Raw genomic sequence first — 20,505 nt, forward strand, 5'->3', positions numbered from 1 at the left:
TTCTGAGGACCTGCACTACCTCAGTGCCTTAGAGAACTTTTATGAAAAACGAATGTGCCTTTTCCCATTCTAGTCAGCCCAGACTACACTTGAAGGTGGATTTTGGAGGGAGGGTACTTGGAGCTGGAGGGGCTCTTGGAGATGATTTGCAAACCCTTGTGAGACTGGAAGGCCTGCCATGCCCCTCCTTCTTACTGCCCCAGGTGGTCCCAAAGCCGTCTTCCCTTCCACACCCGCAGCCTCCAGCGCTTCAGGGCTGGGGACCGCCCCCATCCACGCTGCGTGCGCACTCGGAGCTTGTCCTTGGCGAGAAGATCGCAGAGGGTCAAACCACCGCGCTCCGGCCAGAGCTGGAGCTGCGGGAATACCCTAGAGCGCAGGGCTGGGAGTGGGGAGCTGGCAGTGAGGGGCCAAGGGAAAAAGGCTGGGGCCGAAAGCTAGAGCCAGAGGCAGAGAGGGAGCATCTGGGAGCTGGGCAAGAGTTCGTGGAGAGTGAGGAAGGGGAACCGGGGGAGCAGAAATATGGGGAAAAAGAGGATTTTGAAGTGAGAGAGTGCGTCGGGCTGGACTTGGAGGGCCCAGGGTGGAGTGGGGCTGAGGAACGACGTGGGTTAAGGTGCAGGTGGGGAGGGACTGGGGCTTCCAGGAGGGGCTGAAGGCGGAGGTGGAGGTCAGACGGCACAGGCAAGGGGGTCTGCAGGTAGAACTGGCATTGGAGGCTGGGAGCGAGGGCTGGGGCTGAGCAGGGCGCGCAGGTGAGGGTCTGAGGGTGCAGCCAGGGTCTGAGCTAGGGCCTGGGGTCCTAAGGACCGGCTTTCAGACCTGAGCTCGGCGGCTCTGGAGTGGAGCTGGGAACCCACGGTGGCCAGCTGAGGGGGGCAGGCGCTGACGGTTCGCGCCTCCACCGCAGGAACCCCCGGCTGGCGGTCCTGGGCTCCGCGATGCGGGTGCACCTGGGCGCGCTGGCCGGCGCGGCTGCGCTGACCGGGGCGCTCAGCTTTGTGCTCCTGGCGGCGGCCATCTGCACGGACTTCTGGTACATCATTGACACAGAGCGACTGGAGAGGAGCGGCCCGGGGGCACAGGACCGGCTGGGGGCCGTCAATCGCAGCCAGCCCGAGCCTCTGAGCTCCCACTCTGGCCTCTGGCGGACCTGCCGGGGTAAGGGTGCACCCCGGGGCTGGGAGCTGTGGCTGCGAACGCACCTTGTGCCCCCTGCGCAGTGCCCTGCTCGCCTGGGACCTGTTGCTTGACGCGCACTCCTCCTCCAAGTCCCTAGAACACAGTGTCTAGGAACTCGGGGGAAGGTGGGAAGGCGGCCGGGGCTGCTCTGGCTCCCCGCACCCCTCCCCGGGTGAGGTACTTAGGGCAAGCATGGGGGAAAAGCCGCGGACGGGGGCCCCGCCTAGAACTCCGGGGTCCGGCGCCCATGGATTCCTCCGTCCCATCCAGTCCACAGCCCGTGCACACCGCTGATGAACCCCTTCTGGCTGGAGAACGTGACAGTCAGCGAATCGAGCCGGCAACTTCTCAGTGAGTCCGGGAAGGGTGAGGAGGGAGGGAGCGCCCCTGTCCTAGCCATGGGTTCTGGAGTCTTTCCCTAAACAGCCGGACTTCGGTGCCAGTGGAGAAGGTGGTTGGGGTGGCATCTGACATCCCAGCCCGAGAACCGAGTGGGTTTGAGACTTGGAGAGGGGGGGGGGTCTCCTGATCCACCTGTAACATTGCATGGTTTAGGGTTCCTTCAGCTCATGCTGACCGATGGCTTTCTTTGCATAGTTTTGACTGATGGTTAAGATACAGGCCATGCCCTCAAGGAGCTCAGTGTAGTTGGGGACAAATGTGGAAATGTGTACAGTTCAGAGTGACAAGCAGCGTTGAGGAGTGGAAGGTGAGAGTCCCCTCAGGCACCTAAATTCCCCTGGGGAGGTGCATGGTGGAAGAGAGGTCTCATTCCACAGATTCCAAGCCAGCATTTTTTGTATCCTCTTTGCTAAAAGGAGAGCTTTGCACTAGTAGGATGCGATAAAAATTTGCATATAAATTTATGATTGGAGCCAGGCAATTAGGAGGCGGGAACAGCCCTTCCTCCCAGGGTCATTGTGTCCCTGTTATTCGTGGTTGGTTCTTAGTACCCAGCTGAACGTCTGGAACTCAGTAAAAGGTGTGAGGACTGAAAGCAAGAAAGCAAATGGGGTGAATGAGTGCTTGTGGAGGCAGGAAAATAACAGTTCCATTCATTGAGGCTGGCTCAAGCCAGACATGGAGTGAACTGCTTTTCATGTATATCTTCATTTGATTCCTACAGCCACACCCTATGAAGTTATTAGTATCTCCATTTCTGCCTTTCTTTTTCCAATGAGGAGGCCCAGAGAAGTTCTGTAGGAGGATCTGATGAGGAAATGAAGATTGAGTTTCATAGACTTTGAAAATGTGGGCAGGTTTTTGTTTTTTCGAGACAGGGTGGTGCTCTGTTGCCCAGGCTGGAGTACAGTGGCACGATCTCGGCCCACTGCAACCTCTTCCTCCCAGGTTCAAGCAATTCTCCTGCCTCATCCTCCAGAGTAGCTCAAACTGTAGACATCGGCCACCACACCCGGCTCTTTGTATTTCTAGTACAGTTGGGGTTTCACCATGTTGGCTAGGCTGGTCTGGAACTCTGGACCACTGCATTGGCTTACACCTGTAATCCCAGCACTTTGGAAGGCTGAGGTGGGCTGCTCACTTGAGTTTTTCTTTTTAATTAAAAAATAAAAAAAATAGAGTTAGGGTCTTACTATATTTCCCAGGCTGGTCTTGAACTCCTGGCCTCAAGTATGTTCCTGCCTTGGCCTCCTAAAGTGTTGGGATTTCAGGTGTGAGCCACTGTGCCTTGCCTTCTCCCTTCACCCAACCCTACCCAGAGACAGAGTCTAGTTCTGTTGCCCAGGATGGAATGTAGTGGCACAATCATAGCTCACTGCAGCCTCAAACTCCCAGGATCAAGCGATCTTCCTGCCTCCATCTCTCAAAGTGCTGAGATTATAGGCATGAGAAGTTTTTTGATAGATTTACTGAGGCTGGGGATAAAAAAATAAAGACAAGTGCCTAGCATGGCCCTCAAGGCCTGGGAGGGTCTCTCTCCAGTCCCATTTCCCCCTTATTCCTCTCTCTCCAGCTGTAATGGTCTTGGCCATTGATTGTATGAATGTGTGGATTTACGGTGAACCAGAACCGTTTCTCTGAAGTCCAGAGGCATGCTCAGAAATATTTAACAACTGGATCTCTGCAAAATTAAAAGAAAAAAAAAAAAAGCCCTGGTTTGTAGCATTTGCAAATTTCTGTGGCGCAAAATACTTTCACTATGGCCAATTTCAAGATGCCAACGTGACGTCACCTGGCTCACAAAATTCTCAAAATCTTAATTGGCTCTTGTGAGTTGTTATGAGTCAGCTCTAGCACACTGCCGTGTAAATTCCTGCCAAAGGAGACATCCTTAGACACCTGGAATGTGTGGGCGTTGAGGAAAGGTAGAGGTACCATGTGCTCTGTCCTGAGCCCCAAACTGCACGAGGGGGAACTCTGAGTGTCCCTGAAGCACTGTTTCAAGAATTACAAGAATTTGGCCAGGCACAGTGGCTCATGCCTGTAATCCCAGCACTTTGGGAGGCTGAGGCAGGTGGATTACCTGAGCTCAGGAGTTCGAGACCAGCCTGGCCAACATGGTGAAATTCTGTCTCTACTAAAAGTACAAAAATTAGCCCAGTGTGGTGGTGCATGCCTGTAGTCCCAGCTACTTGGGAAGCTGAGGCAGGAGAATCTCTCAAACCTGGGAGGCAGCAGCAGAGGCTGCAGTGCACTGAGATGGCACCACTGTACTCCAGCCTGGGCAACAGAGTAAGACTCTGTTTCAAAAAAAAAAAAAAAAAAATTGTAAGAATTACTGTCATGGAAGTGAGGGAGATGGGGGGGTGGTCACGTCCCAGCTAAAACCCTTACAGAGGCCTTCTGTGATCCTGGGATAGGTGTCTTAACCTCTCTGAGTCTCAGTTTTCACATCTATCAAAATGAGATGTGAACACCATCAAGGGATATGGTTAGAATTCCATGAATGGGAATAAAAATGAATGAACCAAATGGACCTTGTCTAGGACCAGTCATGAAGGAATGCCTTAACACCAAGGTTGCAGACGTATGTAAGTGCTCAGTAAGCGTGAGCTCTCCCTCTTGCCCTTCTTTCCAGCTTCCTTCTAGAGGTTGTAACATCTGTGGAGTGGTGATCCTTTGCCAAGCTGGGTGTGGGCATTCAGCCGACTTATCACGTCTGTGGGTAAATTGGATGGCTAACCACAGTAGGCACTGGGCTGGCTTCCTCTTCAAACTTGACAGTGCAACAACCCTGCTTGTTCCAGGGTTTTGAGAAACAGCAGAACGCACAGTCTATTCACTTGTTCACCCTCGGACCTAGGGCTAACCTGCAGTTTCGGCACCAATTAGGCAGGTGGACTTGGACGTCTTATTTCGTTATACCTCTGAGCCTCAGGTTCCTCCTGTGCAAAATGAGGATAATTGTCATCTCTTTTACTAAGGTTATTGTGAGGCTAAGATGAAAGAGTGTATTTAAAGAGCCCAATGTGGTGTCTGGCCCCCGTAAATATGCTGTGAGTGGTAGCTGCTATTATTCCCATTATATCATCTAGAAAAGAGGACAAGCTGCCTCTTCAGACCATGTGCTTCTTGCAAATCACCCCCAGAAAGAGCTTTTTTTTCTCCCCAGATTCTCTTTTTTTTCCCAAAATGAATTTTGAGTTTGGTCCAAGCTCTTCTATTACATGAAGATCTTTCATTCCTTAAGGACCTGCTGCAGAGGCCGTAGAGGAGAAGCTAGTTCACAAGCAGCATGACTGACAGGCAGCACGTTCTCTAAGTCAGCCTCCCAGACAAATCCTGGTGGGGGCGTATGGGGAGAAACCTTGATTTTTTTCTCTAAGAAAACCCTTGCAGAGACCACTTCAGTGCCAAGTAATTCGCTGTAATCCCCTGGTAGATGGAGGGCTGTTAGGGTAAGTCCCATGACCTAACTCACCCCGTCATACGGTTTGGCTCTGTCCCCACCCAAATCTCATCTTGAATTGTAGTTCCCATAATACCCATGTGTCATGGGAGGGATCTGGTGCGAGGCAACTGAATCATGGTGTGTGTGTGTGGGGATCTTTCCCATGCTGTTCTTGTGATAGTAAGTCTCATGAGATCTGATGGTTTTATAAAGGGGAGTTCCCCTGCACAAGCTCTTTGCCTGCCACCATGTAAGACAAGACTTTGCCCCTCATTTGCCTTCAGCCAGGATTGTAGGGCCTACCCAGATGTGTGGAACTGTGAGTCCATTAAACTCTTTCCTTTATAAAGTACTCAGTCTCAGGTATGCCTTTTTTTTTTTTTTTTTTTTAGATGGAGTTTTGCTCTTATCACCCAGGTTGGAGTGCAGTACCATGATCATAGCTCACTGCAGCCTCGACCTCTCAGGCTCAAGCAATTCTGCCTCAGCTTTCCAAGTAGCTGGGACCTCAGATGTATACCATCACCTAACTAATTTTTGTATTTTTTGGGAGACACAGGGGACTTGCTATGCTGCCTAGGCTGGTCTGGAACTCCTGGTCTCAAGTGACCCCTCCTCCTGCAAAGTGCTGGGATAACAGGCCTGAGCCAGTGCGGCTGGCCAGCTGTGTGACTTCTGATGAGTCACCTGCCTCTACAAATGGACTGTTCTAAGGTGAGGTGAGATCACATAAACAAAGCAGCCAACATGGCCCTGCACATAGTAGGTGCTTAGTTAATGCCTCCTCCTGCTGCTCTAATTCATACTGCCTCCCCGAGCTTCAAGCTTTTCATCTATGAAATAGAGCTAATTATTGCAGCCCCACCAGACTCATGGATTTGCTCAGTATACATTGATTTTATCCTCAGTACTGGGTCAGCTGCCTGGTATAGAACATGATGAGACAGTTGCTGTGTGTCAGACACTATTCTGAGCTCTTGGCTTATATTTACTCATTTAATCTTCACAACAGCACAGGAGGCACTGTTGTTATCATCCTCACTTTGCAGATGAGGCAGCGGAGACCTAGGAGGTTAGGTATGATATCTAAGTTCGCACAGTAACTGGAATTTGTAGGATTTGAACCTTAGCAGTTTCTTTTTTTTTTTTTTTCTTTGAGATTGAGTCTCACTCTGTGGCTCAGGCTGGAGTGCAGTGGCGAGATCTCGAGATCTCAGCTCACTGCCACTGCCTCTTCCTCCTGGGTTCAAGCAATTCTCCTGAGCCTCCTGCGTCAGCCTCCCAAGTAGCTGGGACTACAGATGTGCACCACCATGCCCAGCTAATTTTTGTATTTTTAATAGAGATGGGATTTCACCCTGTTGGCCAGGCTGGTCTCGAACTCCTGACCTCAAGTCACACCCCAGGCTGGGTCTCCCAAAGTGCTGTGATTACCGGTATGAACCACCACACCTGACCTACTAGCAGTTTGTTTCTACTCCACTGGAACAACGCACCACTGAGTATAGTTTCAGTGTAACGTGTGTGTATTAAGACTAGAGGTCATGGTAGCCCAGAGGTGCTCCTGGCCCGTTTCTGGGGTTCAGAGTCCTGCCCTCCAACATTGCCTCTTTTAGAGAGGAAACCAGAGACCTACATTACAAGAAGGAAGAGCAGGTTCAGAGCCATGAGGCAGGACTGAGCTTGGTGTGTTCCAGAAACAGCAGGAAGGCTGGTGTTTCTGGAGACTGATGTGGAAAGTGCTTCTTCAGGGCACTTCCTGTTTTTTTCTATGTCTTACCTCAGCTGTGTCTCCTAAGAGCCCATGGGGAAGGCCAGGCTGGCCAGATGAGGACAGCAGACCCAGAGAGGTCAAACGCCTCGTCCAACACAGCATGCCAGCGGTGGAAGCTGAGCTGAGAGGAACTGGTCTGGCCTGGCTGTCCTCGGAGGCGGCGAGGCTGGAAAATCACAAGATTGGATTTCCAGTTTTTCTGGGTGCCAGGCTGTTGCAGTGACATGGAAAATTAAAACCAGCCCACCCACAATGCCTGGTGCAAATTGCAGGAGTGGAGGAGGTGAGGGACAGAGCAAGGACTGGGGACATCAATGCGTGAAGAGGCTGCCAGAGCACAGGAGGGAGGAACTCTCAGTGTGATTTATGCTTAGTGGTGCTGCAGGCGGGCGGGGAGGGAGCAGGTGCCTGTGGATCTTAGCTCCTCTGGGTACAAGGGCCTGGGCCTCAGGATGCCTTTCTGCGGTGCCCATTAAAAAATCAAGGCCACATTTGAAACTAACAAAAGTTCATATTTAAAGTAAGTCCACTTCTGGCTGGGCACAGTGGCTCACACCTATTACATCATTGTACTCCAGCCTGGGTGACAGAATGAGACTCTCTCTCTCTCTCTCTCTCTCTCTCACACACACACACACACACACACACACACACACACACAACTTTTTAATAGCCATCTGAGGCTTTTAAGAAGTTCACCATACCATTTTCAAACAGTGAAAAACAAGACATGTACAGCCCCAGTGCTCACAGATGGAGAAATGGCTAGACATTTACAGGTGTGTATCTATTTTATGGAATATTATATAGCCTATAAAAAGAATATACCAGTGCTTATTAATATTAATATTATATAGCCTATAAGAAGAATGTATTAAGATGTATAGTGGAATGAAAAAAGCAAGTTACAGACTATTATGGGTAGTAGGATGTCACTTATTATCTGTCCGCAAAGAACCTTCCCAATATTATACCTTTCCTGTGGGTGTATAACAAAATTTTAAAATGCACATTTACTGTATGTACCATAAAGATAGACAAATATACCGCCAATTATGAGTGTGAGACGCTGGGGATGGTCAAACATACTCTGTTTTCAGATATGTTAAAGTATGATCAAGGCTGAGTGTGGTGGCTCATGCCTGTAATCCCAGCACTTTGGGACACGGAGGCAGATGGGTCACTTGAGCTAGCCTGGGCAACATGGTGAAACCCTGTCTCTACCAGGAATACAAAAATTAGCCAGATGTGGTGCCATGTGCCTGTGGTCCCAGCTATTTGCGAGGCTGAAGTCGGGGGTTGCTTGAGCCTGGGAGACGGAGGTTGTAGTGAGCTGAGATAAGGCCCATGGCACCTCAGCCTGGGGGTCAGAGTGAGACCCTATCTCAAAACAAAAAAAAAGTATGATCAAGTGTGCACTGTAGAATTTGAGAAATATGTAAATATATAGAAAAATTGTAAGTGTATTAAAAAACCGGGAACAAGCACACTGAGTCATTTATGGAGCGTCACTCTGGAAAGAGGACGGAGACAAAGGGCTTGGGGTTGTGGCCAAGAGGGCCTTTTTAAATTTTTTCTTTTTAAATTTCTTTTGAGATGGGGTCTTGCTCTGTTACCCAGGCTGGAATGCTGTGGCACCATCTTGGCTCACTGCAGCCTCTGCCTCCCAGGTTCAAGCGATTCTCCTGCCTCAGCCTCCCAGGTAGCTGGGATTGCAGGTGCACGTCACCATGCCTGGCTAACTTTTGCATTTTTAGTAGAGACCAGTTTTCACTATGTTGGCCAGGCTGGTCTCAAACTTTTGGCTTCAAGTGATCCACCCACCTTGGCCTCCCGAAATGCTGGGATTACAGGCGTGAGCCACTGCGCACGGCCATGTTTTAATTTTTTCTAAGAAGAATGTTATCACGTGTTGCTGTAAAGCAAACTCCAAGAGGGCTGCCTGTATAGTTGGATTTCTCATCAGTGTGGCTTGTCGGGCTGTCTGTGGCCCTGGCTCACCTCTCCAGCTGCAAGAGCTGAGATATGTGCTACTTCGGATGTCTCCTCCTTCCAGATGTTGGCATTTTCTGTCTCCATTTTTCGGAATCCCTCTCCCACCTCTCAGCTCAGTTAACGCCTCACCATTTTGCCTCCAGATCTCAGCTGAGACCTCTCCCCACTCAGGAAGGCTTTCCTACCTTCCCAAGCTAGAGTACGTGTCTGGAGTCCCCTGCCCCTTTGTCCACCTCCTTTGTAATCTCATTCCAACTCTGACACTCCATGGCCATTGGATCTTGGGGTAATTGATGTACGTTCCTTGAACCTCAATTTTCCCATCTGTGAAATGGAAATTAAAAACTCCTACCTAGTAGGGTATAAGCTGAAGATGAGAAAGAGACATTCAGTGCTCACAGCTCTTCAAAGTTAGAGTCCAATTGACAGGTGAGGAAAATGAGGCTGTTGAGCGATGATGAGTGAAGATGGGGTTTGCTTGGGTGAGAGGTGGAGTCAGATTTTGAACCCAAGTCTTTGCTGGTAGACTCCCGCTCCTTCCATTTCCTAACTCCAGTGCCTCTTGGAGATCATGAAGATGCAGCCCCCATCCTCCAGGACAGACTCAAGGACACACTTTGATAACAAATTGAAAAAGCCACTTCCTTCTCAGGCGTAACAGGACTGCATAGCTCTGAGCTCTTCCTGAAGTCTCAAAGTCAGATTGACAAGGTGAGAAAACGCAGGCGCTCACATTTCTTCTTTGGGGTAAATGGATCCCGAAACCTTCTTTTGCCAGAGCTTTTGATGTTCCTGGGGTAAGAGACATCCTCCCCCTCTGCTTAAGAGCGCTAACCAGCCTGCGGCTTCCTGACCTTGCAAACAAAGTTGTGGACGCCGGCTTTCCCCATTGAGCGGCTCTTTGAACAGCATGATGATCGAGCAGTCGCAAACACTTTTGTTTGTTTTTGGTGTGAACATCTTTGCTTCTTTCTTTTATGTTTTTATTTTTTGAGATGGAGTATTGCTCTGTCACCCAGGCTGGAGTGCAGTGGTATGATCTCAGCTCACTGCAACCTCCACCTCCCGGGTTCAAGCAATTCTCCTGCCTCAGCCTCTGCAGTAGCTGAGAATACAGGCACATGCCACTGTGCCTGGCTAATTTTTGTATTTTTAGTAGAGACAGGGTTTCACCATCTAGACCAGGCTGGTCTCGAACTCCTGATCTCAGGTGATCCACCCACCTCAGCCTCCCAAAGTGCTGGGATTACAGGTGTGAGCCACTGCGCCCTGCCTGCTTCTTTTTTCTTTCTGGGATTGCTTTGCTCTTGATTTGCAACAAAGCATTTTTACGTCTAAAATATCTCTGCACTTGGGCACACATATTTACTGTTAATGGAACAATGGCCTGTCAATATTTTATTCCATTTTATTTTTATTTTATTTTTTTTGAGTCAAAGTCTCACTCTGTCACCCAGGCTGGAGTGCAGTGGTACAATCTTGGCTCACTGCAACCTTTGCCTCCCAGGTTCAAGTGATTCTCCTGCCTCAGCCTCCCTAGTAGCTGGGATTACAGGCCTGTGCCACCATGCCTGGCAATTTTTGTATTTTTAGTAGAGACAGGGTTTCACCATGTTGGCCAGGCTGGTCTCAAACTTCTGACCTCAGGTGATCCACCCATCTCAGCCTCCCAAAGTGCTGGGATTACAGGTGTCAGCCACTGCATCTGGCCAACATTTTAATATTATTGGTAATTCCAGCTAATAATTACAGCTATTGTCTATTGAGTTCCTACTGTATGCCATCCCAGATGTGGTACTGCATGGATGATATCACTCCCAAAAACAAATGGTCATGTACTAAGCCCCAGTACCTGTGAATGTGACTTATTTAGAAAGACCATCTTTGCAGGTATATTAAGATTCTTGAGGTGAAATCATCTTGGACTAACTTGGTGGGCCCTAAATCCTATGACAAGTGTCCTTGTAAGAGGAGGAGAAGATGGCCATGTGTGGATGGAGGCAGGGATTGGGGCGATATACCCCCAAGCCAGGGAGCATCACAGATTGCCGCCAGCTCCCAGGACAGGAGAGAGAGGAGGAAGGATTCTCCCCTAGAACCATCGGAGGGAGCATGGCCCTGCTGGTATCTTCATTTTGTAGATAATGAAGATATCATTATCTGATATCTGGCCTCCAGAACTGTAAGACACTAAATTCCTGTTGCTTAGAAGCCACTCAGTTTGCCTTTATGTGTTACAGCAGCCACAGGAATCTAATACCACCACCCGATCCGAGAACAAGCCCCCGCCACCCCCCACCCTCTCTGCCCACAAGTTTTTCTTCGTCATCACGCTGACTACCTTTGTGACACATCGCAGCCTGCAATGATCTTTGTTTTCTCGCTTCCTGGCTACTACTGGCTCCTGTTCAGGTCTGAGAACTCTAGGAGGGGAGTGGCCTTGTTCACTGTGGTGTCCCCAGACCCTAGGACATGGCTTGACCCTCACTGGGGGCCCCAAGGCATTTGTTTCTGAATGAATGCACACGCTCAGGGTTGAGTTCAGTGCTTTTGAAAACATCGCCAGTGGCTCACGCCTGTAATACCAGCAATTCGGGAGGCTGGGGTGGGTGGATCCCCTGAGGTCGGGAGTTTGAGACCAACCTGACCAATTATGGTGAAACCGTGTCTCTGCTAAAAAAGAAAAATACAAAAATTAGCTGGGAGTGGTGGCTGGCACCTGTAGCCCCAACTCCTCCAGAGGCTGAGATGGGAGAATTGTTTGGACCCACGAGGCTGAGTGAACTGAGATGGTGCCACTGCACTCCAGCCTGGGTGACAAAGTGAGACTCTGTCTCAAAAAAAAAAAAAAAAAAATAAATAAAATAAAATAAAATAAAAAAGAAAGCAACACTAATCTGGAAAACAACCCTGGAGGAAGGTAGGTCTTAAGTCTGAAATATTTTTAAAGATGAGGAAATGAGGGCTGACAGGTGAGGGGACTTACCTAAGGTACATGGTAGGTAAATGTGTCTGGCTGGCCTCAGACACAAGACCCTTCTCTTCCAAGACCACCAACAGGGAATGACAGAACTGAGACAGAAATCCAGTGTTCAGGAAGTTTGCTTTTGAATCCAGCTTAGTAGCTGCCTCACATAATTCCTCTCCAGCTGTTAAAGGCAGACATTGCTGGGCACCCTGCTTCAGGGGCCCCGGGAGAAGGAAGGGGCCAATTAGCTATGCCAGGTAGAGGGAGGGGAAGTGGCTGGCAGTGAGGGCTTGAGTTCAAGTCATCTGTTACGGCTCCTGTCAAGATGAAGAGGGTCCATCTCCACTTCTCAGATGAGACAATCGAAGCTCAATGAGACACACGTCCAAAGTCACACGGCCAACGAGAACCACACTCAGGTCTAACTCTAAATACTCCACTCTTTCCTCTAAAATTCGGTGCCTCACGTGGAGGGCCTGTGATCATGTTACTTAGCCTGGCTTCTCTGAATTAACACATGGCTGTCTAAGACTCTTAAGACCCACCTGCCACTACAGCAACTTATATCCAAATCTGAGCTTCCTTTCTGAATTATAAGTTCCAAGGGGGTGGGATTTATGTCTGATTCACCTTCGTACCTCTACAATACCCATGCCCAAATATTGCACCTATGAGATGCTCAGCAAATACTTAATCTCCTTCCTTTCTCTCCTCCCTCCCTCCCTTCCTTCCTTCCCATTCTCATTCACTAACTCAGCCATCTGTTGCACAAGGAGCATGTACTATATTCTAGGTTCTGTGCTGCTAGTTACTGGGCATTCAGGGATGTGCGAGAACACATCACAAGAAGACGTTTTCCAGGTCTTGCTGGCCTTTGATTCCTGCCCCGTCTGTCCTGCTCCATTGTATTTTCCCTCCTCGTCCGTGCCTGGGACACCCCCTGGCCCCTGTCAATGCCTTCCGCCTAGAGATCACCAGGGACACTCCTGCAGTGCGATATGGGGTTTACTGCTTATTGCCACAAAGGGGAACACATACCGGGGGGAGCTGTGGGGTGTCTCAGTAAGAGCTGCTAGGAAGGACTTACTGGATTCAGGCTTTGACGAGGTGACCTTGGAGGGTCTGGGGAAGTGGAGACAATTCTGTGACCAAATATCTCAATCTTATCTATAAGGAGGCAGACTAGCTGTGACTGAACAAGTAGGAACATGCATATTAGCTGGAGAAGGGGCTGTTCGGATTTTGTGGGTGCCACAGAGACCTTGTTTCCACCTGTGCTTAGGCCGTCTGTGAAGTGGCCTTGCCGGGTCATTGTACTGTAGTCTCAGATGACCTCACGTGATGCCGGAGTGCCAAGAGATTCCATCTAGCAAAACACCGCAGTCTAGCTATGAGCGCCACGCCAGTTCCCAGGAGCTGGAAACTGTTGGTCTCCATCACAGGGGTTCATTAGAGGCTTACTGATGAACGGGAATCAGGTCTCGCCGCCTCAGATCTGTTTGGTTGTAACAGGCTTTCCCTATTATCAAAAGTTTTGCAAGATTTCAGGCACATTATTTTGTTTAGATAGCCCAATAGGAAGCTGAGAAACAGTAACACTTACTGGGCTTATGACGTGACCAGCCCTATTCTGAGAAGTTTGTCCATTTTATCTCATCCTCAATACACAATCCTGTCAAGTACATACTGTTAGTATTCCCATTTAGCTGATGAGAAAACTGAGGCTTGAATGTTATAAGGTAACTCACCAAAGGCCCCTCAGCTGGAAGTGACAGAGCTGACACTGGAACCCTGGTGAGCATAGGTGGCGGGTGTTACGGAAATGTTTACTGAAACAAATGGAGAAGCAGTGACCAGCGGTCCTGGTTTGTTCTGCCTAGTTCCTGCAGACGCCTATGGCCATGGGAGATAATTTAATACAGTTGATGATTGTTTCATTCTCAAAAGTGTGGTTTGGATGGTTAATTATATAGATACTCAGTCAGCAAGCCTGCAAGAGAGGAACTGTCTGCGCCTTATTTATTTTCGTCCTTATACCAGTGCTCAGCATGGAGCTAGACCCACAGCAGACACTCCTAATACGTTTGCTGAATTTAATAAGGTCTGGGAGATCAGTGGGCAGGTGTTTTCACTCTTATTTTGCAGAAGAGGCTCAGGATGGTCCAGTCATTTGTCCAAAGTCACACAGCTTGTACGTCACAGACTCTTATTAATTGGTCTTTTGACTGTAACTCTTCACAAACTAATATCCACCACTTCCCAGTAGCCCAGACCACCTCCCCAAAATTGGTGATTAATATTATTTTTATCATCTCCGCATTCTGAAGAGGAGTATTTTCCCCAAGTGCATTCTGAGATGTGGTGACAGATGGGAATATTTCCAAGGAGAACAGAACTCGGAATCGATATTCAGGTTCGAAAACCACAATCCTGGGGAAAAAATATAGCAGAGAATAGGGCACACATCCAAAGAAAGCTAAGCCCAGTCTCAGCAGGAGATCTTACAGTTCTCTCACGGGGAGCCTGTTCTTACGCAGACGTTTAATTGAACGTGGATGTCAAGGCAGCTTGCAGCACCACTGGGGAACTCACATGGGGCCGCTGGGGCTGCATCAACTCTGGGAAACCTCATTAATTTCTGAATGAGAAACGATTTCCTTTCTCGGCCACAGTCTGGAGAAGATGGTGTGCAGGGAATGGAATTTAAAGGAGTAGGTTTTTGCATGAGCCGTGGTACTTCCCTGCCCAAGATTTTTCCTTTTAAAAGCAAGCAAGCAAGCAAGCAAGCAAGAAAGACTACAGAGAGTCAGCTCGGCCATAGAGACCCCCACCCGGGTGGCAGTGAAGGAACTGAGAGGCAGACCCCCAGAGAGAACAGCAAAGTGGGTCTATCCTGGGGCCAGCAGTCTTTGGAACTGAAAGCCTCAGGAGCTGACAGCATTTCAGGCTGAGGGTCTCAAGTGGAAGCTGACCCACACGTTTATTCTCTCTGAACAGGTGATTATTATCAACAAACAGATGCTCAGTATTTTCTCTTAACACAAAATATGCCAAGTAGGCAGCTGGTGGCTGCTTACCACTGGTCACAGACGAACTAGAAAGTATTCCCCATGAGGGAGCCACAGGGACAGGGTCAGGTATCTTAAAGACTTGTTTTAACCGCTGTGTGATATGTGTGTGTCGTCCTGCCACTTTGGAATGTCACAAGTACTTTGCTACTTTGCAGCGGCTGTGTGTGGGTGGGGAGTGGCGGCAGCTAGGTTTTCCTTGCCATTTTTCTTCCTAGCAAACAACATATTCCATCATACGCTCAGCATTTCTCCATGTTCATACACTTAGCATTTCTCAACAACTTAACATTTCTCAACAAAAGACCGTCGGTCTCATCCCCTGTACTCGTATTTCATCCCACAGCAGCACTGGGAGGAAGTTCAGTCTTGTTTCCTTGACTCACCAAAGTCAGTGCCACTTGAGGGATTGAAGACCGAGTGATTTGGTCACAGCGGAGGTCACAGAGCAGATTGCTGTCATCGGCGTCTTTATCATTATCATTTATTTAGTGCCTACTCTGCAGGACACAGCAGTAAACATTGTGCTACATTGCCCCATATTGCCCTGTGGTCTTTACAAGTACTCTTTTTTTTTTTTTTTTTTTTTTTTTTTTTTTTTTTTTTTTGAGATGAAGTCTTGCTCCTGTCACCCAGGTTGCAGTGCAATGCCATGTTATCGGCTCACTGAAACCTCTGCCTCCCGAGTTGAAGCGAGCCTCCCATCTCAGCCTCCCACCTCAGCCTCCCGAGTAGCTGGGATTACAGGTGTCTGCCACCACACCTGGCTAATTTTGTATTTTCAGTAGAGACAGTGTTTCTCCATGTTGGTCAGGCTGGTCTCAAACTCTCGACCTCAGGTGACCTGCCCGCCTCGGCCTCTCAAAGTGCTGAGATTACAGGTGAGAGCCACCACACCCGGCCTTTAAAAAAAAATTTTTTTTTGAGACAAAGTCTTGCTCTTTGCTCTTGTCACCCAGGCTGGAGTGCAATGGCATGATCTTGGCTCACTGCAACCTCCACCTCCCAGGTTCAAGTGATTCTCTTGCCTCAGCCTACTGAGCAGGTGGGATTTACAGGCACCTGCTACCATGCCCGGCTAAATTTTTTTAGGTTTAGTAGAGACAAGGTTTCACTATGTTGGCCAAGGGGGTCTTTAACTCTTGACCTCGGGCAATCTGTCTACCTTGGGCTCGCAAAGTGCTCAGACTATGGCAGACAAGCGTTATAGTTCTGCGAGCTGTATACTTCTACCTCCATTTCGTAAAAAGCGGAAATTTCTGAGTAATTAAATGACATGCCCAGTACCCCACAGTCAGCCTGAAATCAAGTGCAAAAATAATCTGGCTCTGAAGTCTCTATTTTTCATCACCAGGAGGTCCTCTCTCAGGCTTCCTCAGTGTTATTTCCTAGAAACTGCCATAGCTTTTCTGCCTGAGAGCCACACTGTCTACCTCAAAATTCACTCATTGATTCATTCATTCAAGACATTGGTCAACACATATCTGTTCACCACTTACCACGTCCCAGAACCTCTGCGATACAATCGTGCGTGGCAAGATCTTCCTTGTCAAGGAACTCTCGTCCTGTAAGGTGAGACATAAAAGTGACTAAGATGCCCTCAATACTAGGTAATAAACGCCTGTCCCTATGGGGTGCTGAGGAGGCACAGAGGAAGGGCACTTGTCTGTGTGGACAGTGGTGAATGCAGTGTAAGGAAAGACGTCCCAGGACAAGTGATGCTTAGCTTGTACTGAACTGAAGGATGAGAAGCAAGTATTGATTTTCATAACTATCCTATTGCCAAAAGGATTCAAAGATGCTTGGCACCCAGCTTATAGTAAACAACCAATACACATTTGGTAAATGAATGGATTAAAACAAACAAACAAAAAACCACTTTGCACTCATTTCTCTTTTTCCTTTGGCTGCTGGGAAGGTCAGAGCCAAAGTAGCGGCAGAGGTATAGACCTTGAGGCCTAAGACTTCCCTCCTTTCTTCTTTTTCTTCCCCCATTCACCCCCAACCATGGGTCTTGACTTTCATGTCTCTCATTCTTCTTGGCCTGCTGATTTTTGTCGGTTGTATTAATATTTATCTTTGACTGTTTGGGGTTGGGAGTTCTCAAGAAATGGCTCCAGATCCTATTAGAGAGGGGATGAGAGAAATATATTCAATGCAGGACTCTTCTCCAGGTGGATCTGTCTGGCTCGGCAACAGGGGATGGGGGGTGGGGAGGCAGCATCTCTCCCCTCACTTTGTTTATCCCACACAGCACATGGCCCTCATGCCCTGAGAATAACAGCGTCCCGTTTAGTTCTCTCATTGCCCAAAGTCCTTCATCCGCAGAGTCCCTGCTCCCCCATCCCATCCAAAAAGCTTGATGATGGATGCATCAGGTGCTGGCAAAAGCTTTAAACAAAACCAAACCCAAAAAGCTTGCACGAGGCTCCTCCTTGTGGCGACAAATATGTTCTTGTAGAGAACGGGGCCAGCACTCCGGTCAGTGAAGCCAGCCTTGAGATAAGGTAACTTCCAAATGATCAGGAAGTGCTGGCCCCAAAATGCCATGCTAAGGACCACAGTGATTTTTAGATCTCTTAAGGTCCCACGGCTGTGGAGACAGAGCCAAGGCACAAACGACTGGCAGCCACCGCCCCCCACCCAGGTTCTTCCTAACACCCCAGTCTTGCAATGAAAAATTCGTGATATGTATGGTCATCTGCACTGTGGCTTCCCTCTTGTTAGAAACCAGTTCTGGTGGGGCACAGTGGCTCACACATGGAATCCCAGCGCTTTGGGAGGCCAAGGCAGGAGGATCACTTGAGCCCAGGAGTTTGAGACCAGCCTGGGCAACATAGTGAGACCTCATCTCTACAAAAAAAAAAAAAAAAAAATCAGCTGGGTGTGGTGGTGCACACCTGCAGTCCCAGCTACTCGGACAGCTGAGGTGAAAGGTTCCCTTAAGCCCAGGAGGCTGAGGATGTGGTGAGTTATGGTGGTGCCAGTGTACTCCAGCCTGGGTGACAGAGCAAGACCCTGTCTCAAAAGCAAAACAAACAACAAAGCACACAGCCTTGCACATGAGTCTCAGCCACTGCTGTTGTGGCCATCATCATCATCAACAGCACAAGTAATAATCACCGGGGCAGTGACAGGGTGGATTTTCCCCAGCTCTAGTAGGTGCTGGGGAAGTGTTTGCTGATTGAATGAAGGATGTTAGTAACTCTCCTCTGCCTGGTGTCCTCTCTGTCTCTTCTAAGCCATGCACGGGACGTTTGTGATTCTGCTGCCGCTCAGCCTTATCCTGATGGTTTTTGGGGGGATGACAGGGTTTCTGAGCTTCCTCCTTCGAGCTTACCTCCCACTCCTGCTCACCGGAACTGTCTTCCTCTTTGGAGGTAGGTGCCCACCCTGCCTGGGACTCTGGCTTGTGGTCGGGGGTGGGTGGTGGGTACTGTGTATGAACCCTCAACATAGGCGGGAGCTCCCAGGGCCTCTTGGGGTTCACTTGGAAGAGATAGTGGTTTTCAGCCCAGAATCACCTAGTTTCTGGCTCAAAGACAGGAACCGTGCAGAGGGAGCAGCTTCCAAGAATCCTTTTCATTACTTTACCAAAGCCGCCGCATGTATTGCCTTTGCCCGAACTCGTGATAGCTTCCAGCTTCAGGGCTGTGAGCTGGCAAGAAACCCTCGCTCCAGCCACCCTCATTCTCTTCTGCTGATCAACCCCTCTGACAGATACTTACTGAGCCCAGCCTGGCCGTAGAGACCCCCACCCAGGTGGCGATGAAGGCATTGAGAAGCAGACACCCAGACAGAACAGCGAAGTCAGTCTAACTGTGGGAACCAGCAGCCTTCTGAGCTGAGAATCTCAGGGGCTGACAACATTCCAGGCTGAAAGCCTGGAGCAGACGCTGACCCACACATTTATTCTCTCTGAACAGGTGATCATTATTAACAGACAGATGTTCCGTATTTTCTCACAACATAAAATATGCCGAGTAGGCAGCTGGTGCCCGTTTACCACTGATCACAGACAAACTAAAAAGTATTCCCCACGAGGCAGCCACGGGGGCAGGGTCAGGTATCCCGAGCTTAAAGAATTGCTTTAACCGGCGTATGATATTTACACATTGTCCTGCCACTTTAGAATGGCCCAGGGCGTTTTCTCTTTGGGGAGGCAGGGGGCAGCTAGGTTTTCCTGGCCATCGTTCTTCGTAGCAAACGATATAGTCCATCATACACTCAGCATTTCTCAACAGATGCTGCTTTGATTGACTAAAAAACGGGCATGACCAGGCACAGAAAGACACCTCATGATCTCTTTTCTATGTAGAATCTGGAAGAACCAAATTCACAATAACAGAGAATGGACCAGCGGTCACCAAACTCATAGAAACAGAGTGGAACAGGCTGGGGGCACGGATTTCAGGGCAAAAGGAGGAAGTCCACTGATCTGTTGGGCATGATGGTGACAGCAGTTAACAGCAGTATATCGAGTTCTCGAAAATCGCTGAGAGTAGATTTTAGTTTTCACCACACACAAAAGAAATGCTAAGTGTGTGAGGCCATGCCTGTGTTGAACAGCTTGACCGAGCTGTTCCACAGTGTGCACACACACATCAAACCCTCCTGCTGCGCACCATACGTACATGCAATGTTTTACTTGTCCATTAAACAGCAGCACACACAAAAACAAGATGAATCAAAACAACAGGTTGATAGACAGCGGCAGGTTAACACCACGGCTTGGTGCAGTGGACCGGGGTTTTGAAAACCGGGACTCATCCCGTGGCTGGCTGCTTTACGGTTCCCTGTGCCCTAGTGTATTTGAAATGTTCCTCATTTAAGAAAAACACAGCGGTGATGTCATGCACACTTGGAATCCACAGAGAAAAAAACAAAAGGGATGCCTGGAGCTGAACATATTGCAAAGCTTCATCTCCTCCAGCCACTTACAATTATTATAATACTGGCATTAATAATTCACCCAATGACAAATTCTCCAAACCAGCACTGCCTGGTTGGTTTCTGGGATGGTGGAGAAGTTCCCTAACCTGCGATATGCCTCGGGAGCTGCGAACCAGGCTGGGGCAGCGAGTGCTGATGGGGGCGCTGAGCTGTTAACTTTACTTCAATTAATTAACTTAAATTTCAATAGCCTCGTCTAACTGGCCACTGGCTACTGTACTGGACAATGCGGCTCAAATCTAATCTCTCTGGAGAACCACCATGGACCAGGCACTGTTCTAGGTGCTGGGAAATGGAAAATGAGCCAACCCACAGGTGTGTCTGCCCTCTGGCAACTCACAGGCCCCTGGGGAGACAGCCGTTAGTTAAATAACTACAGAAACATGCCTGTAATCCCAGCACTTTGGGAGGCCGAGGCTGGTAGATCACTTGAGGTCAGGAGTTTGAGACCAGCCTGGCCAATACAGTGAAACCTCGTCTCTGCTAAAAATACAGAAATTAGCCAGGCGTGGTGGTGGGCGCCTGTGGTCCCAGGTACTTGGGAGGCTGAGGCAGGAGAATAGCTTGAACCCGGGAGGTGGAGGTTGCAGCAAGTGGAGATCGCATCACCGCACTCTAGCTCGGGAGACAGAGCGAGACTGTCCAAAAAAGAAAAAATCGCAGACGAATGTGAAGTTGCAACTGTGACCGGGGCAGTGATGGACAGCTGTAT

At 49.0% G+C, this 20,505-nt stretch overlaps 1 protein-coding gene across 2 annotated transcripts in view; it reads left to right on the plus strand.

The window, feature by feature from the left end:
• The first annotated feature begins 288 nt into the window (after window positions 1-288).
• Window positions 289-20,505, plus strand: part of TMEM114 (transmembrane protein 114) — a 44,716-nt gene continuing 24,499 nt past the window's right edge. The window contains exons 1-3 of one of the 2 annotated variants that reach the window (XM_074383181.1): window positions 289-1,161; window positions 1,453-1,533; window positions 18,083-18,220. In XM_074383181.1, coding sequence (XP_074239282.1) covers window positions 942-1,161; window positions 1,453-1,533; window positions 18,083-18,220 — 439 coding nt within the window. In that variant the 5' untranslated portion in view covers window positions 289-941. The remainder of the gene's footprint in view (window positions 1,162-1,452; window positions 1,534-18,082; window positions 18,221-20,505) is intronic. The other variant, XM_039478217.2, reaches the window with a different exon arrangement.

This window comes from Saimiri boliviensis, chromosome 12 (assembly GCF_048565385.1).
Source record: "Saimiri boliviensis isolate mSaiBol1 chromosome 12, mSaiBol1.pri, whole genome shotgun sequence".
Classification (NCBI taxonomy): Eukaryota; Metazoa; Chordata; class Mammalia; order Primates; family Cebidae; genus Saimiri; species Saimiri boliviensis.